This window comes from Sycon ciliatum, chromosome 2 (genome assembly GCF_964019385.1).
Source record: "Sycon ciliatum chromosome 2, ocSycCili1.1, whole genome shotgun sequence".
NCBI classification, from domain to species: Eukaryota; Metazoa; Porifera; class Calcarea; order Leucosolenida; family Sycettidae; genus Sycon; species Sycon ciliatum.
In genome coordinates, this window is record NC_088644.1 from 5,275,990 (window position 1) to 5,296,212 (window position 20,223).

At 48.7% G+C, this 20,223-nt stretch overlaps 2 protein-coding genes across 3 annotated transcripts in view; one reads left to right on the forward strand and one right to left on the reverse strand.

Moving 5' to 3' along the window:
• The first annotated feature begins 8,423 nt into the window (after positions 1-8,423).
• LOC135808380 (uncharacterized) lies at positions 8,424-17,538 on the forward strand. Of its 2 annotated transcripts, XM_065321563.1 has the most exons (8): positions 8,424-8,860; positions 10,088-10,198; positions 10,586-10,735; positions 11,356-11,460; positions 11,949-12,027; positions 12,325-12,579; positions 13,342-14,187; positions 15,568-17,538. In XM_065321563.1, exons 3-8 carry the CDS (start codon positions 10,595-10,597, stop codon positions 17,094-17,096), a joined length of 2,955 nt encoding a protein of 984 aa, XP_065177635.1. In that variant the 5' UTR covers positions 8,424-8,860; positions 10,088-10,198; positions 10,586-10,594; the 3' UTR covers positions 17,097-17,538. The 2 variants fall into 2 exon arrangements, with proteins under 2 accessions (XP_065177635.1, XP_065177636.1); XM_065321564.1 differs by lacking the exon at positions 10,088-10,198.
• Positions 17,539-17,650: 112 nt separating this feature from the next.
• The window catches only part of LOC135808383 (DNA replication licensing factor mcm7-B-like), an 8,794-nt gene continuing 6,221 nt past the window's right edge, over positions 17,651-20,223 (reverse strand). The window contains exons 14-18 of the mRNA XM_065321566.1: positions 19,696-19,779; positions 19,263-19,431; positions 18,927-19,033; positions 18,550-18,618; positions 17,651-18,288 (exon numbers count right to left, since the gene is read on the reverse strand). Of these exons, the coding sequence (XP_065177638.1) occupies positions 18,153-18,288; positions 18,550-18,618; positions 18,927-19,033; positions 19,263-19,431; positions 19,696-19,779 (565 nt within the window). The 3' untranslated portion in view covers positions 17,651-18,152. The remainder of the gene's footprint in view (positions 18,289-18,549; positions 18,619-18,926; positions 19,034-19,262; positions 19,432-19,695; positions 19,780-20,223) is intronic.

Sequence of the window (20,223 nt, forward strand, 5' to 3'; positions counted from 1 at the left end):
AAAAGTTCAAAAATTGAAGCCAACTGCAAGCTTTTCCAGGCATTTGGTGCCATTTCAATGTGCATACATGTAACTGCAATGAAAGACTTTTTGATTCTGTTGTACTGCAACAAACCACGATTGGGGACAAGGATTCTTCATTACTTGCCACGTATGTTTGAGCTGAGCTGCGATCTTTTTGTTGCAGTGTGCTATTAAAAAAATGCCGAGAAAGCGGGGCGGCCTCGGCTGTGACGGCCTTGGTTATTGTTGTGCATGCTGCTGCTGCTGTTCCATGCGTGTATCACTAATGGTGGCTTGCTCAAGGCACATATCTTATGTCCAGTAAGTGTGTTCATACAATGTAGGTAGGTTTTTTATTTATTTTTATTTACTTACTTGAAAAGCACGTAACCACCAGGAAAGCTGAAAAAAGAAAAACGAGTAAGACAAGACAGATAGAAAGGGAGCTGAGAGAGAGAGAGTAGGGTACGGTTTGAGGAGGATAAGACATTGAATGGTGGTCGCCACAGTCACAGATAGTAGCAGTGCTGGTGAGGCTACAGGCACTCCACTGACCAATAGGTCTCAGTATCGCCATACCGGTAACGCACCAAAAGACAAAAACGGAAGAAATCAAAAGTGGTACATTCCATCATGACTGTGCATGCAAGTGTGGCGGCAATATGTTTTGAGATGAGCACAACTCGTTGGTTATCCGGGTTCGAGGGTCCATAAGAGCTCTCAAACCCCTACTAGTACCTTAGGGAGCCCTACACATACCGACATTATGTACATAATCATTGCACGCGCAGAGCTCCCCGCCCCCCCCCCCCCCCCCCCCCTCCCACACACACATAATAATTATACAGGCCGTCCCCCGTTAATACGAGTCCGGTTAGTACATAAACCCCGTTAGTACATAAGAAATCTCAAGTCCCGGACGAAACGTGGTCACTTCCATACAAATTTTGTCGGTTAGTACATAATTTATTTATTTATTCATTTCACCTTCCCGTGGCCAGAGAATATAGGCCAATATGGAGGGAGGGGGCGGTAGCCAGCCATGGCAGTAAACAAAAACAAAGCAAACCTAAATAAATATTACACGTTACTGGAGGCAAAGAGAAACAAATGTGGATGAAGAACTAGCAGTTATTAGAACACGAGCTTCATGTTGGCCTTGAAATCCTTTAGCGTACAAGACGATTTTACTGATAGAGGCAGGGCCAGCCAGAGAGAATAGGCAGCAAAAAACGGAGATCTGGTATAAGCTGAGGTTCGGGCTTTAGGTAAAGTGCAGGGATTGCGCGTAGGACGAGTGGGAAGAAACCAGTTATATTTACGCAAGTGTGGCGGGGCTTTGTCAAGACGAATAGAATGAACAACAATACACAGTTTTCGATCCGCTTGACTAGAGATAGGGAAGGTGTTAAACATATCATACAGCTCGGCAGAAGGAAAGTATGATGGTTTGCGGAAAAGGACTTTGAGTATCCTCTTATTGTGGACTTCCAGGGTACTCATTAACGATTTACTTAGTAGGGATGACCAGGCGGTTGAGCAATAGAGAAAAATGGGGAGAATATAGCAATGATAAAAAAGGCGAATGCATTCAAGCGGTAGGTGGGAGCAGTGAGACACGAGGTAGCCAACAGCTTTACTGACTTTGCTACAGATATAGTCGACATGTCTACTAAACGATAAGTCTGAGTCAATGACCAAACCAAGATGTTTGTGTTGTTTTACCACTGTGAGGTCTGTGAGGGATCCGGGAAGAGTGAATGCATAGGTTGGCTCTGAGTTCGGCAGGAATAATATCTCAGTCTTGGCGATATTAGGTCTTAGTCTCCAGGTAGTCATCCACTGATGGACTTCGTTGATACCGCGCTGGAGACTGTCTCGCAGCCTGTCTAGACACTCATTGAACTGGAGCAGTGCAGTATCGTCAGCAAATAAGGACACACCTTCAACATGACTGGGAAGATCATTAATTTTATATACACTAGGAAAAGGAGGGGCCCTACAGGGGCGGATCCAGGGGGGTGCGAAGGGTGCAAATGAACCCGTCAGGATTTTTCCAAAAAAAAAAAAAAAAAAAAAAAGGTCAGGCCAGGCCAGGCCCAGGCTCGCTGCGCGGATCCGCGGATGATTTGTGTGCAATCATGTGATCAGGACGTCAGGACAACGATCGACAGACGACACTTTGGAAATGCTGCGCACCAAAGTAGAAGAGAAGCACAAGGAGTGGTACGAAGCTGTGCAGAAGGTTGCTGATGATGCTGGCATCGAGTTGAAGGCACCTCGCGCATGTGGGAGATCAGTCCATCGGGCCAACCCTACCGTACCAGGTGCATCAGCAGAGGACCACTTCCGCATCACCATCACCACGCCTCTACTTGATTGCCTTCTTCAAGAACTCCACGCTCGCTTCTCCGATGCCCAGAGCGCAGCAGCGTCTGGTCTTGTGGCAGTCCCGGCTGTCATGAAGAAGACAACAGATTGGAAGGCCTCCCTGAAACGCTTCATCGACCAGTACAGCGAAGATATGCCAGCACCTTCATCTATTACGTCCGAGCTTGACAACTGGTGGGTGAAGTGGAGTCGCGTGGGTGAAGACTCTCTGCCCTCCACTGTTCAAGCCGCACTCCAATAGTGTCGCAAGCACACTTTCCCCAACATCTTCGCCACACTAGCCATTCTAGCTGTGATGCCGATCACGTCTTGCGAGTGTGAGCGAAGCGTGTCGGCCCTGCGTCTCCTTAAGACCTACCTCAGGAGTACAATGGGACAGAGTAGACTAGCCGGGCTAGCTCTACTCCACATCCGCTACGACTTAGCTGTTGATGTCACTGACATCGTCGACATGTTCGCCCTCAAGCACCCACGGAAGATGAGGATGACCAACATTCTCCAGGATGCGGAGTGAGGAACTGAACAGCCGCCCTGAATTCTGACTAGAGTTGACATTGTGTATATAGCATGTACATAGCATAATCTGTGTCTGACTGAGAATCATACCGGTAGCAGTCGTAAATTACTTGTAAATTTTGACATTCAATGTGTAACTAATCATACTACTCATCTTGGTGCTATGTGTAATTATGATATTATACAGTAACACACATAACATACTATGTCTTTGGTTTACTACTGCAAAAGAAAATATGTAAGTTTCATCCTCGCACCCCTCAGCTTTGGGGTCTGGATCCGCCCCTGCCCTAGGATGGATCCCTGGGGCACTCCGGACAGAACAGGTGAAGCATCTGAGAGAAGTCCACCTACAAAGACAACTTGCGTTCTGTCGGATAGGTAGTCTGTAATCCACTCCAGCGCTGAGTCACACACACCGAAAACTTTGGAAAGTTTAGCAAGTAATGCACGGTGCCACACGGTGTCGAAAGCTTTCTCGAGGTCGAAAAAGCACATGGCAACTTTCCGCCCCATATGACGATGGTCGGCAATGTTTTGGATCAGCTTGGTGAGCTGTAGAGCGGTCGAGTCACCACGACGTAACCCAGATTGCGCGGGATCCAGAGCAGGAGAAACATGATTATATAATTGATTGAAGAAGAGCCGTTCGCAAAGTTTGGAAACACAGGACAGGAGGGAAATTGGGCGATAGTTACTAGCTTGAGATTTGCTGCCTTTGCACTTGTAAATAGGCACAATTTTAGCCAGTTTCCAGTCAGTAGGGAACTTGCCTGTGGTAAAGGAGAGGTTAAATAGGCGGCTAAGTGGAAAAGAAATCGCAGGAGATAGCTTCTTTATCATATTGTTCGTGATACCGTCTAGCCCTGGCGCTTTCCCAGCTTTCAGGTTTGAGATAGCTTTACGAACATCTGCTGTTGTGATATGAACGCGGGTGAATTGGCGAGTAAGACGAGTGTCATATTGGAGAGGGGGTATTACTAAACGTGGGTCATCAGGCACCGCGACAGAGGTAAACTGCTTGTTGAGGATGGTTGCTTTTTGGAAGCTGTCAGACACCAGCAGCCCATCAGGGCTTGCAATGTCAGGGATGCCAGGTTTTACTTTGTGCGATCGCTGACTGCGGACAAACTGGTGAAGCGTAGTGCTGCCTGAGGTAAGTGTTGTTTTGATTGAACGAATGTACTGGCGGTGGCACCAGCGGGAGAGATGTCTCACCTGGTTCCGCTGTGCCTTATATGCTGATAGGTTGTAGTCCGTAGGGAATTTCTTGGAGAGGCTGAATAGGTCACGCTTCAACTTGATAGCCTTGCGTAGTTCAGTGGAAACCCATGGATGATATTTGCGTGTAGACCCTGGGGTTGAGGGAGTTCGATTTGGTTTGCGGGAGCTATGAAGGGATTCGTTAGTACATAACATTTCTCCGTACCCGCATGCCACCTACCTCAATAGTACATAATTTGTTGGTCTTTCGGCCTTCCAGTGGAGGCACATTGTGTTCTAGTTTCTACTTGTGGACGCAATTAGCTCAGAAATCAGAGCGCACATCACAAGCCGACAAAGCTCTGTTTTTTTCCGAGTGACTGTAGATCTACGAGCGACTCGTACAGACGCGGCTGGGCATGTATCATGTATTAAAACTGTAGAATCTTCGCTGACTGTGACCGTTATAACATAATTTTTATGTTATATTGAGGGAATCAAGAATATCTCGCTCCCTAGTCATCGTAGCAAGAAACACTCAGAAAAGTTGAAAAAAGTGAAAAATTCTGGTGCACAAGCAAGTTATGTACACTTTCGTTTAGTACATAAACCCTGTTAATACTGTACATAACATTTGCCAAGTCCCAGAGATTATGTATTAAGGGGGACGACCTGTATTATAATTATTGCAGTATGCGGCATGCAGACAAGAATTTCTATGTACCCTATTTTCCGGAGTATAAGCCGCATCCCCATTTTTTGCCACGAAATACAGACATTTACCCTATTTATCACCGTTATTGGATCATCGGAATGTAAGCCACCCCCCCCCCCCTTTGGGTGAATTTTGAGGGTTCAAAGTGTGGCTTATACCCGGAAAATTGCAGCAGTCTTGTCTGTATAGGGCTTGAAAGTGATGACGTCAAAACGGCCAGGGAGTAGTAATTTGGCATCAGATTTCTATTTTTGGATCCACTAAGGTGTGACTTTGCTATTGCCTAAGTATGTGGGTGCATAGCAACCCACTCATGTCGCATGCAGGTGTGACTTTTATTTCGCCACCAGTTGTAACCGCGCCCCCAGTAGCCAAATCAGTCAGTTTCACTGGCTACATCACCATGCTGTGGGTAAGACCGCTTGAAATGTGCTTGGATCCATACAAAAACTGGATCCAAGTGGATCCAGTTTTTGAATTTTTGAAATTGTTGCTATGCTGTGACGTAGCACTTTCAAGCCCTATTCTGATCTTCAGATTTTCTTTATTTTCCTGCATTTTTCTTGACCTGTTTGCTTATCTTTTTGAATGGACTGTTCATGTTTTGTAGTGGATTCCTCTTCATTCGTTACACGCTAAGTTAGCCCTTGCAGTTTGGCGGATAATCGGCTTGAAATATTGGCAGCCTAGATGATTCTGCTCGAAAAGCAGTGAAATTGGCAGAACCATACAAACCGTGCGGCGGGCACTTCCTTGAATTCTGCTCCATTTCTTTATCCACATACCAAACATGCATGAAACATACCAGAAAATGTACCAAATTCTGCCAATTTTCCTGCCTGCATTTTCCACCATGGGCTAGCTATTACACGCTGCACTCTAGCGCGGAACTGCTATGCCTTCACTATACTATAGCCGATAGAGACTACCTGCCTGATGCCTGTGTGCTGGATCGGTGGCTGATGTTCAAGTCACGAAACGACTGGCTGCTTCCGAGGCTGCAGGGAGTTCTGTAAGGCGTGGAATTATAGCCAGTCACAAATTTAACGAATTTCCCACATCCATACATGTAGGTTACTGAGAAGATACGTTAGCGACCTTGCTTCTTCAAGCATATCTGCGTATACATGTAACTCAAAACATTAGATTCACTTCCTCGTTGTAATTGTCTCACACTCAGTACAGAAGTAAACTATACAGTATTGACTATTGTACTACTCCATGGTTATCACAATCTGTGGGTTTTCCCAAATACTATGGTTGTTGCCTATAGCCTAGGCTATGGATGTGGTGGTGGCAGTGATGTGTGTGTGTGGGGGGGGGGGGGGGGGAAGAGCAAGATGAAACCCCAGCTTCAGAGCTTTAGTAATTTAGCTTGTTCATACGCACTGCAGTATGACAACGACTGTCTAATACTTATTTCAATGACTTCATGTTGTAGTCTTGGATTAGGGGGCATCATAGCACTTAGTTACATACCTGGTACGGTAGTCATTGCAAATCATCATGAGTTCATGAGTTTACCGGCTTGACAGATCGATAACACGAGGAACATAGCAGAAGGATCGAAACGACGACAGCTACTACTGTAGTCTGTGGTACATGTACCTGCTAAACACCTCCACTGCACAGTCTCCAGTCTCCACTCGTGATACTACAATGCAGTTTGACAGTTCGCTAAGTGATGGCGTTATGTGGAGAGTAGGTGGAATCACTGAGTCAAGATGACGTCTGATGTCAGTGATGAGCGGAAAGACGCGGCGACAGCCACCCGCTATGATAAACGTCTCTGTTCAGTGTTCACCCTGGCCATACGAGGAAGGACGGGACGGACTCCGACTGAGGCGATGAGCATACAGTAAGTGGCGGCTGTAACCTGTAGGCGCTTTCAACACCGAGCACGGAACAGTCGACCAGAACAAGTCCATCTTCTACCTACGGCTACCATTCAGTTCACACCACCACCAACACATCCCGGCCCGCCGTGTTCTAAGCTCAAGCGGAAGTGCTGAACAAGACACTTGTTCACGTCTCCATCATCATGATAGATGTAGATCTACATGTCCAAGCGTCCTACATTATTTTGTAGTTCTACTAGAGATCCTGTGTGTGACTTGGCGAATGCAAACGTCCGCACTGCATGGACGAGAGGCCTGTATCCAGGCATCAGTGTATGGCTACTTCTGCACTCAGCAATGTTGCAACGAGAGTGATTTCCGTCACAATCAACAGTTACTGTTGTTTCAAAGGCTCGTCGACAATAATTTTCAGTTTGCCAGTGAATTATTCACATGCCAAGCGATGCCGCCCAAAGAACCAAATACTAAGCTTTGTAACGTCGTGTCAGACACCGTGAAATGCGTTTCATTCATAGCTATGTTGCCAGCTGTCTGACTATGAGGTGGTGAATGTTCCTCCTCCCCGGTCCGAAATACATGGTCAAGGCCCAAGCCCAAGGACCCTGTCCGCAACAGCGCTCGAGGCACAAAACTGCTACAGCACTGCACAAAGAAGGAAGACTTGCTGTGTCTAGTCTGCACAGACTGCAGTCTTGATACTAATACCGGTAGATCTACTAGTATTTACTAGTAATAGTGCAGCTTGTGTCGTAGTGATAGATCAACCTCAGAGTGTAGTGCAAATGAATGCACTGGTCGCAACTGATGACCCTGGCACCAGGGTTGGTGATAGGGTAAGTGAGAAGAAGTACAATCTCTACATTCGCTCAGTTCGCTGTGTAGATAGATCTACGTGAAGGCGAGTTAGGGCGCGAGAAACACGGGACTACAAGCATGCACTTCATCTTCAGAAACGTCCCCTGTGCCAAGGTCCCCTGGCCTACTGGTCCAGTTGAGGAAGCAGAGAAGGGCATGCGTGGCGCTCCTGTTCACGAACCTCGACTATCTAGCTAAGCTGCTTGTAGCAGCGGTGCTGTCGCTCGGTCATTTGAGTTACCTACCGAAGGCATTGTCGATCGGCGGTGGCGACCCTCGATAAGATCATTGCCTGTAGAAAACACCTAGCTCCTCACTCAGCGATACAGGCAGGAGGGTCAGTGCTACACACAACTAATTTTACTTCACAAGTACTCAGTGTTGCCGTGGATAACGAGTAGTGCAGCGACCTGCAAGTGTGACTGTCGGCTCCTGACCTGAGCAGCAGTCAGTGCATGATCTAGCTCGATCGTACAATGTCGATTGGGAGGACGACCTAGGCGGGAGTAGAACAACGAAGCGTTAGAACAAGTCGTTCATGATGCCCCGAGCGTGCCACCACTGCCTGGCCAGCCAGTAGCACCCGCATGTCTTTGGCCCTGTACCTGGGTGGCCGCAGTGTGGTAGTATAATGCTGATGATCATCTGGCTCTGTGTGGAACTAAGTTGTTGCGCAGCCCTTCCCACTGCGGCAACAATCACCAGGAGTGAACGACATGGGAGGCAGTAGCGGGTGATTATTTTGCTGACTGATTCACCCAACCTCACCTACACCTATTGTCGTGTACCTATGGTCGTCCTCTTTCACGCACTGCCCTAACCTACGACACGACGGCCACTGCCTGTAGTGCGCCTGGGAACAGGAGCAGCCCCGCGTTGTGGCCAGTACCAATCGGCAAGTCCGCAGCGGTCACCAGAAGAGCTTCACCCGTTACCAGTTGTCAGGGTACACGCGTCTCCTCTTCTTTTTTTTTTACTTCTCCGCTCGCTCAGAGCAGCTGTGTGTGTGCGCACAGAAAAGCTTCCCTATCGCTCACTGGAGTGGAGGCGCCACGCGGTGGAGTCAGAAGTTCCTTCCTGGCACTATTCCGCATCTCCTTTCGCTAGCGGCAGGAAGACCGTCATTGGACGTATCGGCGGTCCAGTGGCAGTGGTATGTGCTGAGAAGGGCTACAAAGTGTCCGTCCGCTTTCGTACGGAACTTCGTTGAGTAGGCGGCTCCAGGAGAAGAACGTGGACAAGACGGAATTGGCCCAACGGTAGGGCTAAGTCGGAACCATTGGCGCATCCAGGACGCGTCCTTCGGGCAAGGGCAACGGTAAGGTCATTTCGGAAATGTTAGAAGAGGTTTAGCTTCTAAATAGACTAGACCTACATGTACCGGTACATGCTGTGAAGTTCAGGGGTTAGGGTAGGTCGCAGTGACATGCATCGAAGTAGCGTTTTGTTTCGTTTATGCTCCTACAGATCACAACCGCGCCAATGTCATACATGACTTTTATATGTGGCTTAGGCTGTAGATCCACTGTTTGCGGTACACTGTATCGACCGTCGTTTATGATGGGTTGTAGTTCCGCTTTTTCACTCCATTTTTGCAGCTTCCATAGACTATCATAGGCCATGTAGACTTCGCCGCGCAAGTGACCCTTCTACTTTCTTGAACTCAATGATTTTATTTTGTGGGTGTGAAATGAAAATACAATGAGGCCACGGAGCTGATGATTGATCAGGTTTGCAGTGCTCATTCATGAATCATGACAGTCGATCCAGTATCATGTAGATCTACATGAATGGAACCTTTGGGCACCATCATAATCATCAAGTCAATCATTTCCTCTCACTCACACATTTGATGATAATTATTGTATACCGAAAAATATTGGGCTCATCTTCGATAGCACAGCACACACTATAGATGCACAATGTGCTGTACTCACCGCTATAAGTTAGAGGCTCTGCAAATCACGGATGACATGGTGGTTAATTAGCGGATTCGCTGATGATGTAATCCCATAAGGCATAACCTGTAAATGCATAATGTCACTATGGCTACAACTCTGCAGTTTAGTGCTCATGAGTCATGGTGGTACATGCATCATGCACCGCCGTCCAATGCTATGCCACACTACGCACTATAGCACCATACGCCACAGCACAATGCTATTCTACTTACGATTGCGGAGTTTCACAGGCCAGCAGTGTAAACAGTATGTCCAGTCAGTCCAGTCACTCCAGTCACGATAACACTACTGAAAGTACTAGTACTGTACCCGCTGTCTAAATGATGCACTACGATACTGGAAAACTCGGATGGAAAGCCAAGGATTAAAATTAAAAAATAGAGGACCATAAGTTTACAAGCTATCCATAGTGTCCAATACTAACGATTATAAGCAGGATAATGATGAGTCAAAATGTGCAACAATTAGCACAAAACTGTCTGATACCGGAAAAACAAGTAATTGTTGCGTGTCGGACATAAAGAGGTGCCAAGCCCGGGGATATTTCAAAGTCCCCCGCTGTGTTTCTGTGACATATGCTGCAGCTTGTGAGGACTAATATTGGTCACCAGTATGCGTGCATAACTGCTGGGGATACAGCCACTCAGCTTGTAACTGGCCTGTGAAAGAGCATCAATATTCCAGAACTTGACACCGTGAGTTGTGAAATGGATGTCAAGCACCGTGGTATTGTCAACTTGAAATGCTTCGCGCGCAATGTGTGACAGTACCAACTTTTTGAATACTAGTATTGAGTTTTGTTGGACAGGAGATTCCTCTGCATGCATTGTGGTGCAACACATTGGATCCATGGCATACAGCATGCATATACCCAGTGCAGTATTGGATTTTCAATGATCTGCAGTGGTCTGCAGTGGTCTGCAAACTGCTGGTGGTGCTGGTGGTGCTGGTGCTGGTGATGCTATCTAGATAACTCTGCCTAGCATAGAGTGGTGGTTAAGATGGCTATCTATCCTATCACGTTTATCATGGACAGGATGACAGTGACACTTTGCCATGCATTCTTTCTTTACCCTGCACAGAACTCTGGGATGTCCAACCAACCACCAAAGCGAACACACAGCTGGAAGAGAGCTAAGTCAGACACCACCCTACTGAAGGGGCGTTCGTTCAATGAATATGACAAGAAGGCCAAGGTTCCGAAGACCCTGAAGCTGCGTAAAGGGAAAAGGGTAAGATCCTAGAGAGGCATGGTTGACAACGTATGCTCAGTTTATCAAATATGAAATCAGTGTGGTGTAGTTGAGCTGATGACCACTGTACATTGATATTGCAATATTTACCATTTGAAGTACATGTGTATTGACCACATATATACACAGCTGCATTACAACTTTCAAAGTTCTCCAATTTACAATGACTAGTTCCACTGCTGTCATCTGACGTAAGAATATTCACCAATCTGAACACTTCAGTGACATACACAGCAGCTGCAATATATCTGCATGCTTCCTTTATCTTTTCAACACGGTCACCGTAGCACCAGCATAGCTATCACTGATACCGTTGCCTGTGTGAATTGTTGCCACATGATCTATGACGCTACATTAAACCCCTGTGCCATGTACATCAGTCTCTGTATCCATATCCTTCTACTTCCGAAGTACTAATCCCCGACTTTTTTTAGTGCCGCCAACGTGGATGGAAATTTGGAAGATATCTATTTGAACCGGTGTTGGAGGTTGTGCGGTGAACATTTCTGCAACAAAGAGCTATTTGAATAACTTGCTAGTCCTAGTATGCTGTTCTTGTATACAGTTTTCTTGAATTGATTTTTTTCTTTAATTTACAGCGTGATTCTAGTGATGACTGCGATGAGGAGGCGAAGAAGTTTGACTGCATGCCCCAGGAGGTGGCTAAGGACGGTCGCCTCATGCTCGAAGTTCGCAATGGAAAGGTACGGTGCCATGGGTGGTATCACAGCACATGCATCGGTACAAGTGCAGTCTTGTTGTTGGTGCAGTATGATGCACGTTATCATGATGCAATGCACAGCAACAACCATGGCACGGATACATGGCAGGCCTCTAGCAATCCCCCTGTGCCTATGGTATAGTAGTCTAGGGGCATGAGTAAGCATGTTCACCTGCACACTGTAACGGATATGCTGGAATTAAGTCAGCGTGGAACTTGTGGACACCTTCAATTATAAAAATAATATTTAACTTGTGGATACCTTCAATTATAAAAAGAAGATTTCCATTTACGTGTAGCCGGTATGGTAGCAAGTTCTCATTTCCAGACTCCCTTATATAGGGTTCGTTGGAGTATCCAAACACAGTGTAGAAACCGGTCCTGTGGAAAGCGCCATGCCGAGTCGTATCATTCCTTACTGTGGCGCTGTTTGTTATTGACATCTTCCTTACTTCATTGTGCTGTCCACAGAAACGACTCCAGGTTTGGAAAGCATGCCGGGTGCAGCTCGTCATGTCCACTTCCTATGCCATGAACACGTTTGGAAAAAGTAAGATGGCTCGCTCTTTCTGCTGCAAAGCTGCTATGTAAATCAGACATTGCTTTGCTGCCGCTTCCTCAGCTTTCCCAAAGCACATTGATCATTATGCAATGTGTGCGAATGGCTCTACGGTCTGTGGAATCTGATCTGCTTTGAGTACACCACATGCTGCATCATGACAATAAGCTGAATAGCGCATGATTGTTTGTTCCATTGCCAGCCATTCATTATTCACCATGTTGAAAAGCAGCGGAAGGTGAACGCTCTCTGCTGGTCTTTTTCTTGTCCTACCTGTGCTTTATGCAGAGCAGTTCATCCTGATGTGCATCACCGGTGGCTTACTGGGGTTGAGTAAGCGCTACCTCAGCGTACCGCTGGCTGACATCCATGCTATCTACAAGGGTGGCAAGGAGAATGGCAAGCAGGCTGCCGGTCAGGAGCGTCTCAGCTTTGTCCTGCAGACCAGCGACAAGCAGCTGCACTTCCGCGCCGCCAATGACAGCGATATGCTGGACTGGGTAGCTGAGGTCAAAGCCAGCTTGGCGGTGGAGAGGGCCAACGGTAGGTAGCAAAATCAGGGTGCACTGCGGACTCAGGCGCGTAGCTCGTGTATAGTCGGCGTTGTCTGGTCACCACGCCAGCAAATAGCTGTCATAGGTATTACATCATCGAAACAGGCAAAATGGCGGCTATGAGGTTGCCGGTGGTACACGGCCACCAGACCGCGGACCTGCTCAGGCACATTGCCACCACACCGCGGATGTTTTGATCTACGGCCCTGGGACATGTGTAGCGGATTGAGTGTCACATGTGGATGCATAGTGCAGTACTCGCATGTGTCTCACTAGTTCTGCGCCTTGAAATGACGTCGTGGAAAAACGGTGTGCTTAGCAAGCAAAGTCGGGGAAGTCTGGTCAGTGCAGTCGGTGAGATGTGTCTGCTCACACCACTATGATATGCCGTGTACTTTTCTGGTACGAAAGCAGTGCTGCTCTGACCTTGGAGAAACAGTGGAGGAACTACAGCCTTCAATGACGTCATTAGGTTGTGATATGGCCAGCAAGGCTGGATGCAAAGGGAGCTTTCAGCGACGCTCTAATCTACTTCAGGTGTACTGTAACAAGTGTGCAGTATGCTGCACAAGTGAGGACTTTGTCCTGTACCCAAGGCAGTCTGCCAGAGTGCTGCAAGGGCAATCTGTAGCTGGGTACTACCTGCATTTCATGAGACAGGCACTCATTGTTATGGTGCCTGGTGGGATGTGGTCAAAAGACGAAGCAGAAAGACAGCATGCCTTATATGGTGTTTTATCCTTTTATGCAGGTTTCCTGCCCAGTATTTTTCATGTCCGCATCGGACCGGACCAGCAGGTGCCAATGACGGATGCACTGCTTGCCTTTCATCCTCATCGCAATCCCGAGCAGCTGCACATCCGACAGGCACTGAGCGAAACCACACTGTACGGCTGTCACATTGCCGACATACTGCGCTTCGGCTATGCCCACGACGGCTCACTGCTCTGGGTGGAGGTGCAGCCACGCGACAGTCCGCTGGCAACGGAGAAGATTCTCCTGCTGTGCCCGAACAATTCTCGTCCCGACGTTGTCCAGGCCCTGCAGTGCAACCTACAGAGTGTGCTGGGAGGTGCGGGGCATACCATACAGACGTCAAACGAGCACCAGACGATATTCTCCGTGCGCGACCGGTTTGCAGTCGGCGCCGGCGGTGCAATTCGCCGTCGCCCGCTGTCGGTGAATCTGGGAGCTCAGTCTCACCAGCCGCGAGGTGCAATCCGCCGACACGGCCAGCAGGCCAGTCCGTTCAAGCATGGACGGCCACTATCGCAGACTGACGATCCGGCTGGTGATGACAATGACGACGGCGGCGGGGAGACTTCCAATGACTGGAGAATGGACGTCAAGAAGCACAAGGAGCAGCTGGTTAAACACATGCACCGCAACCTGCTGCGTCAGCGTAGCCGGTCTTTGGGCTCGATTCCAGCGCAGGGCATGCCCATGCCATTACCAAGCAAGTTAACGCAGCCACGTCCCGCGGTGGCGGCAGCAGCAGCAACAGATCAGGACACACAGCAGTTCTTGGAAACGTTTGAAGAGGACCCCGATGTGTTTCATGACGGCGGTGAAAGTGATGCCTGCATCCCTGCTCCATGTAAGTCTCCTTGTAACGAATGTACCACATGCACAGTCTAGAGGAAAACATAGTGTGCAAAATTGAACCAATGGCATTGAAATGCTAGAATTGGTCAGCATGTCAATACATTATGCTATGCCAAGAGCACATAGCTCACCTACCATAGTATGCAATGGCAAGAGCACAGAGCTCCCCGGAGTGCATGAAACTGCCGATGAGTGGCAGTCACAACTCGTTTTCAGCACTACACTACGGCTTTTTGAATGCTTTCGAGATGCAAGGCTGACCGTGCGCACAGCGGTTTTGTGTGCGGTGCCAGTCAGGTACCGTAGATCACGAACATGGCGTACATGTAATTCTGAACACGAGTCGTGGTGGACATTTATGTTAAAGGGGAAGTATACCCTAAAATCAAATTTTCACCAGTTGTAGTCTTCTGGGTGCTGAGTCGAATGGTCTTGGTCCGAGGAAGCTGCGACGCTCCCTTCCTACTTGAATCCCAATCAAACTCGCGCACTTCCACCGAAACTGGGTGACTGCGCCCCACGAGATGGGGATTTGTATGCAAAATGTCACTAAAAGCGCCATTTCGTTCTTATAAAAGCACGGATGACCGCGATTGACCCATATGTTGTAGTCTTTTGGACGCTGAGTCGACTGGTTTTGGTCCGAAAAGGCTGCGATGCAGCGTTCCTCCTTTATTCCCAATCGAACATGGTTGAACAAGCGGTCACGTGCTCCTGGGTGCCCAAATCACCTGGTCACCGCGCCAGCACTGGCCCAGCAGGCGACAACTTTCACACCAAGGTTCAACTCGAGTTCAACTCGAGTGACAGGACTGCACCCAAAAAAGGTCAAACAGGCTAGTAAGTTGTACCCTGCAGGCACGGTGACCAGCTGACTGGTGTACGCAGGAGCACGTGACCGCTTGTTCAACCATGTTCGATTGGGAATAAAGGAGGAACGCTGCATCGCAGCCTTTTCGGACCAAAACCAGTCGACTCAGCGTCCAAAAGACTACAACATATGGGCCAATCGCGGTCATCCGTGCTTTTATAAGAACGAAATGGCGCTTTTAGTGACATTTTGCATACAAATCCCCATCTAGTAGGGCGCAGTCACCCAGTTTCGGTGGAAGTGCGCGAGTTCGATTGGGATTCAAGTAGGAAGGGAGTGTCTCAGCTTCCTCGGACCAAGACCATTCGACTCAGCACCCCGAAGACTACAACTGGTGAAAATTTGATTTTAGGGTATACTTCCCCTTTAAGTTACACCCTCTGGGGGACTTTTGCACTCACGTTCATGTTGAGATTCATCCTTAGAGGGGGAGGTTTGTACTCTCGACCTTATTTACAATGCAGAGAGCACTGTTTGCCATGCAACTTTGTGTTTGCACAGCTGGAGATGGTGTGGACTTGGCTACGCGATCACCGCCACCACCAGTTCCTGCTCATCAAGGTCAACACGGCAGCACACACCATTCCCCTGCACCCATGATGTACATGCAGCAGGCGCAGATACCCGATGTGGCGGTGCAGCAGCCATCATCGCCGCCGCCACCACCCCAGCGCCAAGACTCCCGCAGTCGCCTACTGCCGCTGACAAAAGCCTCCGTAGCACTGCAGACCCCCAAGAAGAAGAGCAAGCATAGGCTGTTGCCGCTTGTCAGCAGAGAGCCGTGCTATGGTGAACTGGAGAGCCATGCATGTTACGGTGAGCTGGAAAGTCGTCCATCAGTTGGCTCCGACTCAGACACATCACCGGCACATGACAGTAAGCCCGCTCAGGGTGCCGGTGGTAGCTTACTTCAAGTACCACCAGCTCCAGACAATGTTTCGACGTCATCCGAGCCGTACGTGTACGATCACTTACACATCCGCGCCGAGTACGAACGGCGTATGCAGGAAGAGGCCGTTCACTTTCCCCCGCAGCTGGAAACAATCGAGACGGCAATGGCAGATCCAGCCAAAGATCCGGTGAGTGCTGGCGATGCGGATAGCTGGGACGACGGGGATGATTACGTGCCAGTGTCACAAGCCATGCATGTAAAACCAAGCGAGTCCGATGATGACGATGACGATAATGAAGACGACAATGGTGGACACAGTGGTGGTGAGTATATCCAACTAAAAGATGCTCCACTGGCTGCCCTGGAGAATTGTCCCGCTGGAGTGCTGCCTCTGGACAGTAGGGACACGGCCACTGGCCAGACATCTACGCGTAATGGTCCCGGCAACGAGCGGTCAAACTGTAACTCTGTGTTCAGCTGCGTCTCGACCATAGCTGTGTCCATGGATGACTTCTCGCCCAGTGTATCAGCACTGCAGAACATTTCCAACACGCGTGGTCAGTCAGCGGCAGCAGCTCCAGACTACGATGTCGACTACGACTACCCGAAGTCATCGCGACGTGCTACCATAGTCGTGTCAGAGCCCTCGTCACCCTCCCCGTCCTGCTCCAGCCTCAGCGGCTCAAACAGCATGGAGGAGATAGCGGCAAGCCTGTGGACACGGCAGCGTGTTCACACAATGCCGTCATCCGGCACCGGTGCTGCCAAACGTAGTCTTATGCCCAGTGGGGACACGGCCAGCTTTGTCTCATCATTACGCAAGGGCGCGGCCAGTGCCAATGGGGGCCAGCAGGATAAGATCATAGAGGACCTGCTTGCCAGGCTGTCGCCGAGTCGGTGTCGCTCTCCGTATCACTCTGGCATTGGCAGCAGCCACAGCATAAGCAGGTCACCAGCTCCGGAACAACTAAGCAGATATGGGCCGGGTGTTGCCATAACCCGCCAGGATACCGCTTCCAAGACAATGCTCACGCTTCCACTTACAGCCGGTGCTCAGCGCGAGACCCTGATGTCACCAAGAGAGCTAACTGAACGAGCGAGTACATCTTGTTATGATCTTCTGCAGCAGCTGAACTAAAGGTTGCGTCACCAAGCTTGACCCAATCGGCATCAAACCATGCAGCTGTCTATTATAATTATACCAAACGATATGGAACCTCTCTGTTTTATATAATTATACCTTATGAGCCATTCAACCACCTCTCTTTGATTTGACCTATAATTATAGAAACACAAGAAATTGGGTTTACTGATTCCTGTACAATCTATTAGATTTGTAAGTTTTTCTTCTGTTGGTTGAGAATGCACCCGGTGCAACTGCACTGCAGTTTGAGTTGCCTTTTCGTCTCCTCCTTGTTCCAACACCTATATCCAGGCATTTCAGGCACAAATACCATTCCCTTCAGGGGTTGTGTGAATCCGCTGTAATAAGACTCCTTCTCGGCTGCCTTTCACCCCCCTCTCGTTCATGGCAACACAAACAGAAACTTTTCAGGAAAGAGAGTCAGTAAAACACGCTGTAAAGAGCAACAACCCTTTGGGATTGATGTAACACTCCTCATGAATGTTGTCCAGCATGGCCTTGCGGTCTGCCCGGGGAACTTGCCATTCATAAAGCGTAGACGACGTACACGCGGTACATATAATGATGTTGCACTTTTTAACATCTCATTCGCTTGTACCATCAGTACATACTTCGAAGTACTGGAAGTGATAAAAAGTAAAACAGATGAAAAGTAGAAAGAGTTCACAAAGACGTACGAACGGTAGGCCACGGATCAGGCTATGAACACCTAGTAGAGCATAATGCAGATGATGTGCAATATCGGAGACATGCACTGCACACTATTTTTTACCAGCAACACTCTGCTCAAGTACAATGTAAAAACATTTTTAAAAAGGCGCAACGCGAGAAACAGCCGGAAACGTACAACTCATATAAGACACTGATAAAGTGGACATAGTCAGTTTACACACATACACATCTCGGGTCTAAAACATTTCAAATAGATAATGGACGTTATTGCAGCATAGCCAATGTACAGGGGGAAAGCAGGAATACACGCTGGCACGATGTCCCAACGTGGCCAGAGCAACTGAACAGCATAGCGAGCAGGCACCGCAGCGGCGGTGGCTACTGTACAAACGTGATGCGAGTCTGCGCGCTGTTGACCTGCCACACGTCCAGACGCTCATACTCGGCCAAGCACTGGGAGAACTGGTCGGGCGTGAAGCCCTTCGTCGTGCAGCGCTGGCGGGCTGTGTCGACCCTGCAGGGAAGCGCGGGCGGGCGAGCAGAAAACAAAAACAAACCGGTGTGTTACAGCATCAGTCCAGGACTCATGCCTGAAAACACAATAGAGCCCACAAAGTTGACGACTTGCCCTGAATACATGATTGAGCACATACTACAAATCAGCACATAAGGTACGCAAGGAGAGGAAGAAATGGCATGCGGTGACGCAATGGAAAACAAACAGTCACACACAGGATGATACCAGCGTATAGCTGACAAGTGGACGTCGACTTACTTCACTTCAGACTTGTCGCCGGCCAACTCACGGATGATTGAGTAGATAGCATCAACAGGCTTCACGTGCCTGATGAGTGATGGAGAGAGAGAGAGAGAGAGAGAGAGAGAGTGAGTGAGTGAGTGAGGAGAGTCAGAACTGACAGAATACAAGGCAGGTTTCACGGGACAATGGCTGTTTCGTGAGGATGAAAACAGAATTGACTGCATTTCAGTAGCACAGGGGTCCAATTGCATTCACACAGTATCACATGGGGGCAGGATCACCAAAAAAGTAAAACAAACACAACACCAACTCTTCTTTTCTAGGTCTCGCAAGATAAAACAGAAGCAAAGCACCTGCATGGCTATTGCTCTTCTGCTGCTTTTCACACTTACCTCTTGCCAGTCTCTTCTTCATGCAGGGAGAACTTGCTCATCTCCATCAGGCGCATGGCCTCATTGACATCATCCTTCTCAACAGCATCGGCAAGACGCAAACGAGCCTACGAGAAAGAAGCGGACAATGAACGAGAGAGAAAGAAGCGTCAAGACTGGTCCCATCACCATCAGAGATACACAATAGCTATGAGTAGGTGAGCCAGCAGAGTACAGCACACAACAAAAGGCACCATCACGCAGACATGGCAAAACACGCAAACCTGGATGACAAGCACGAAAACTCACGCATCACAAGATTGTCAACACCAGCAGCACTCCCCTATCTAGGCTTACCAGAGCCGTCGAAAGACGCAGGATACCGAGCAAGGTTCGAGCAGACGTGTAAGTTGTGTCAGTGCTGTTGCGTGCCTCCTTCCGCATCTCAACATACGCACCAACAAAGTAGTCCGTCAGAGCTTCGGGAACAACGGGCGTCTTCTGCTTCGCAAGAGCAATGTAACGGCTGAGCAAGACAGAGAAAGAGAGAGAAATACTGGTACATGTAAGACCTTCCGGGGAACTGGGAGTTTCTACCATGAAGAAGGCGTTCACAAACAAAAACGGTCCTACACAAATTCCAAAAGCCTCAATCTCCGGACAAATTCCAAGAAGCCTGGAGAAGATCTTTTCTCAGTACGCAGCAGACTTTCTTTCCTCAAACTTGCATGGAATGCAAAGGTAACTTAGAGTCAGATCAACCGAACACCAGCGTAACGAAGGCACTCACGCAACATGCTTCATTGGCAGAGGTTCGTATTCGGTCGGTGGCTGTACGGAGTGCTGGTGGACGTACGTGATATGCTGTGCCAGTCTAGAACATGTACACACAACAAGAGAAGAGACAAATACAAGCAAAAGAAGCTGTGGAAAGCGGCAGCAATGTGCAAATGTACATCATACCATGATATCCCCCCCCCCCCCCACACACACACTCTACATACACGGATATGCAGTACTGCCCGGTGAATTCCAACCGTGCGTGTACTTCCTCCACACCCTGCACTTCTGCTGCGACCCAGCTCAGTTCACACGTCCACCACACAGCTTCCGGCGTAGTTCCTGAGTGAGTGGGCGGGTGTCACTGGCTGGCACTGTACGTTAAGTTCACTGAGAATGGGAAATAATGAGGCCCTGTTCCCAGGCAGATGCCTTGCCCGTGGCAACACCCCAGGAAGCCCGTGCTGACATCACACGAATACCACTTTTTTTCTTTTCTTGGACGACAAGAAAGATTCATGCAGCAGTTGCATTAACA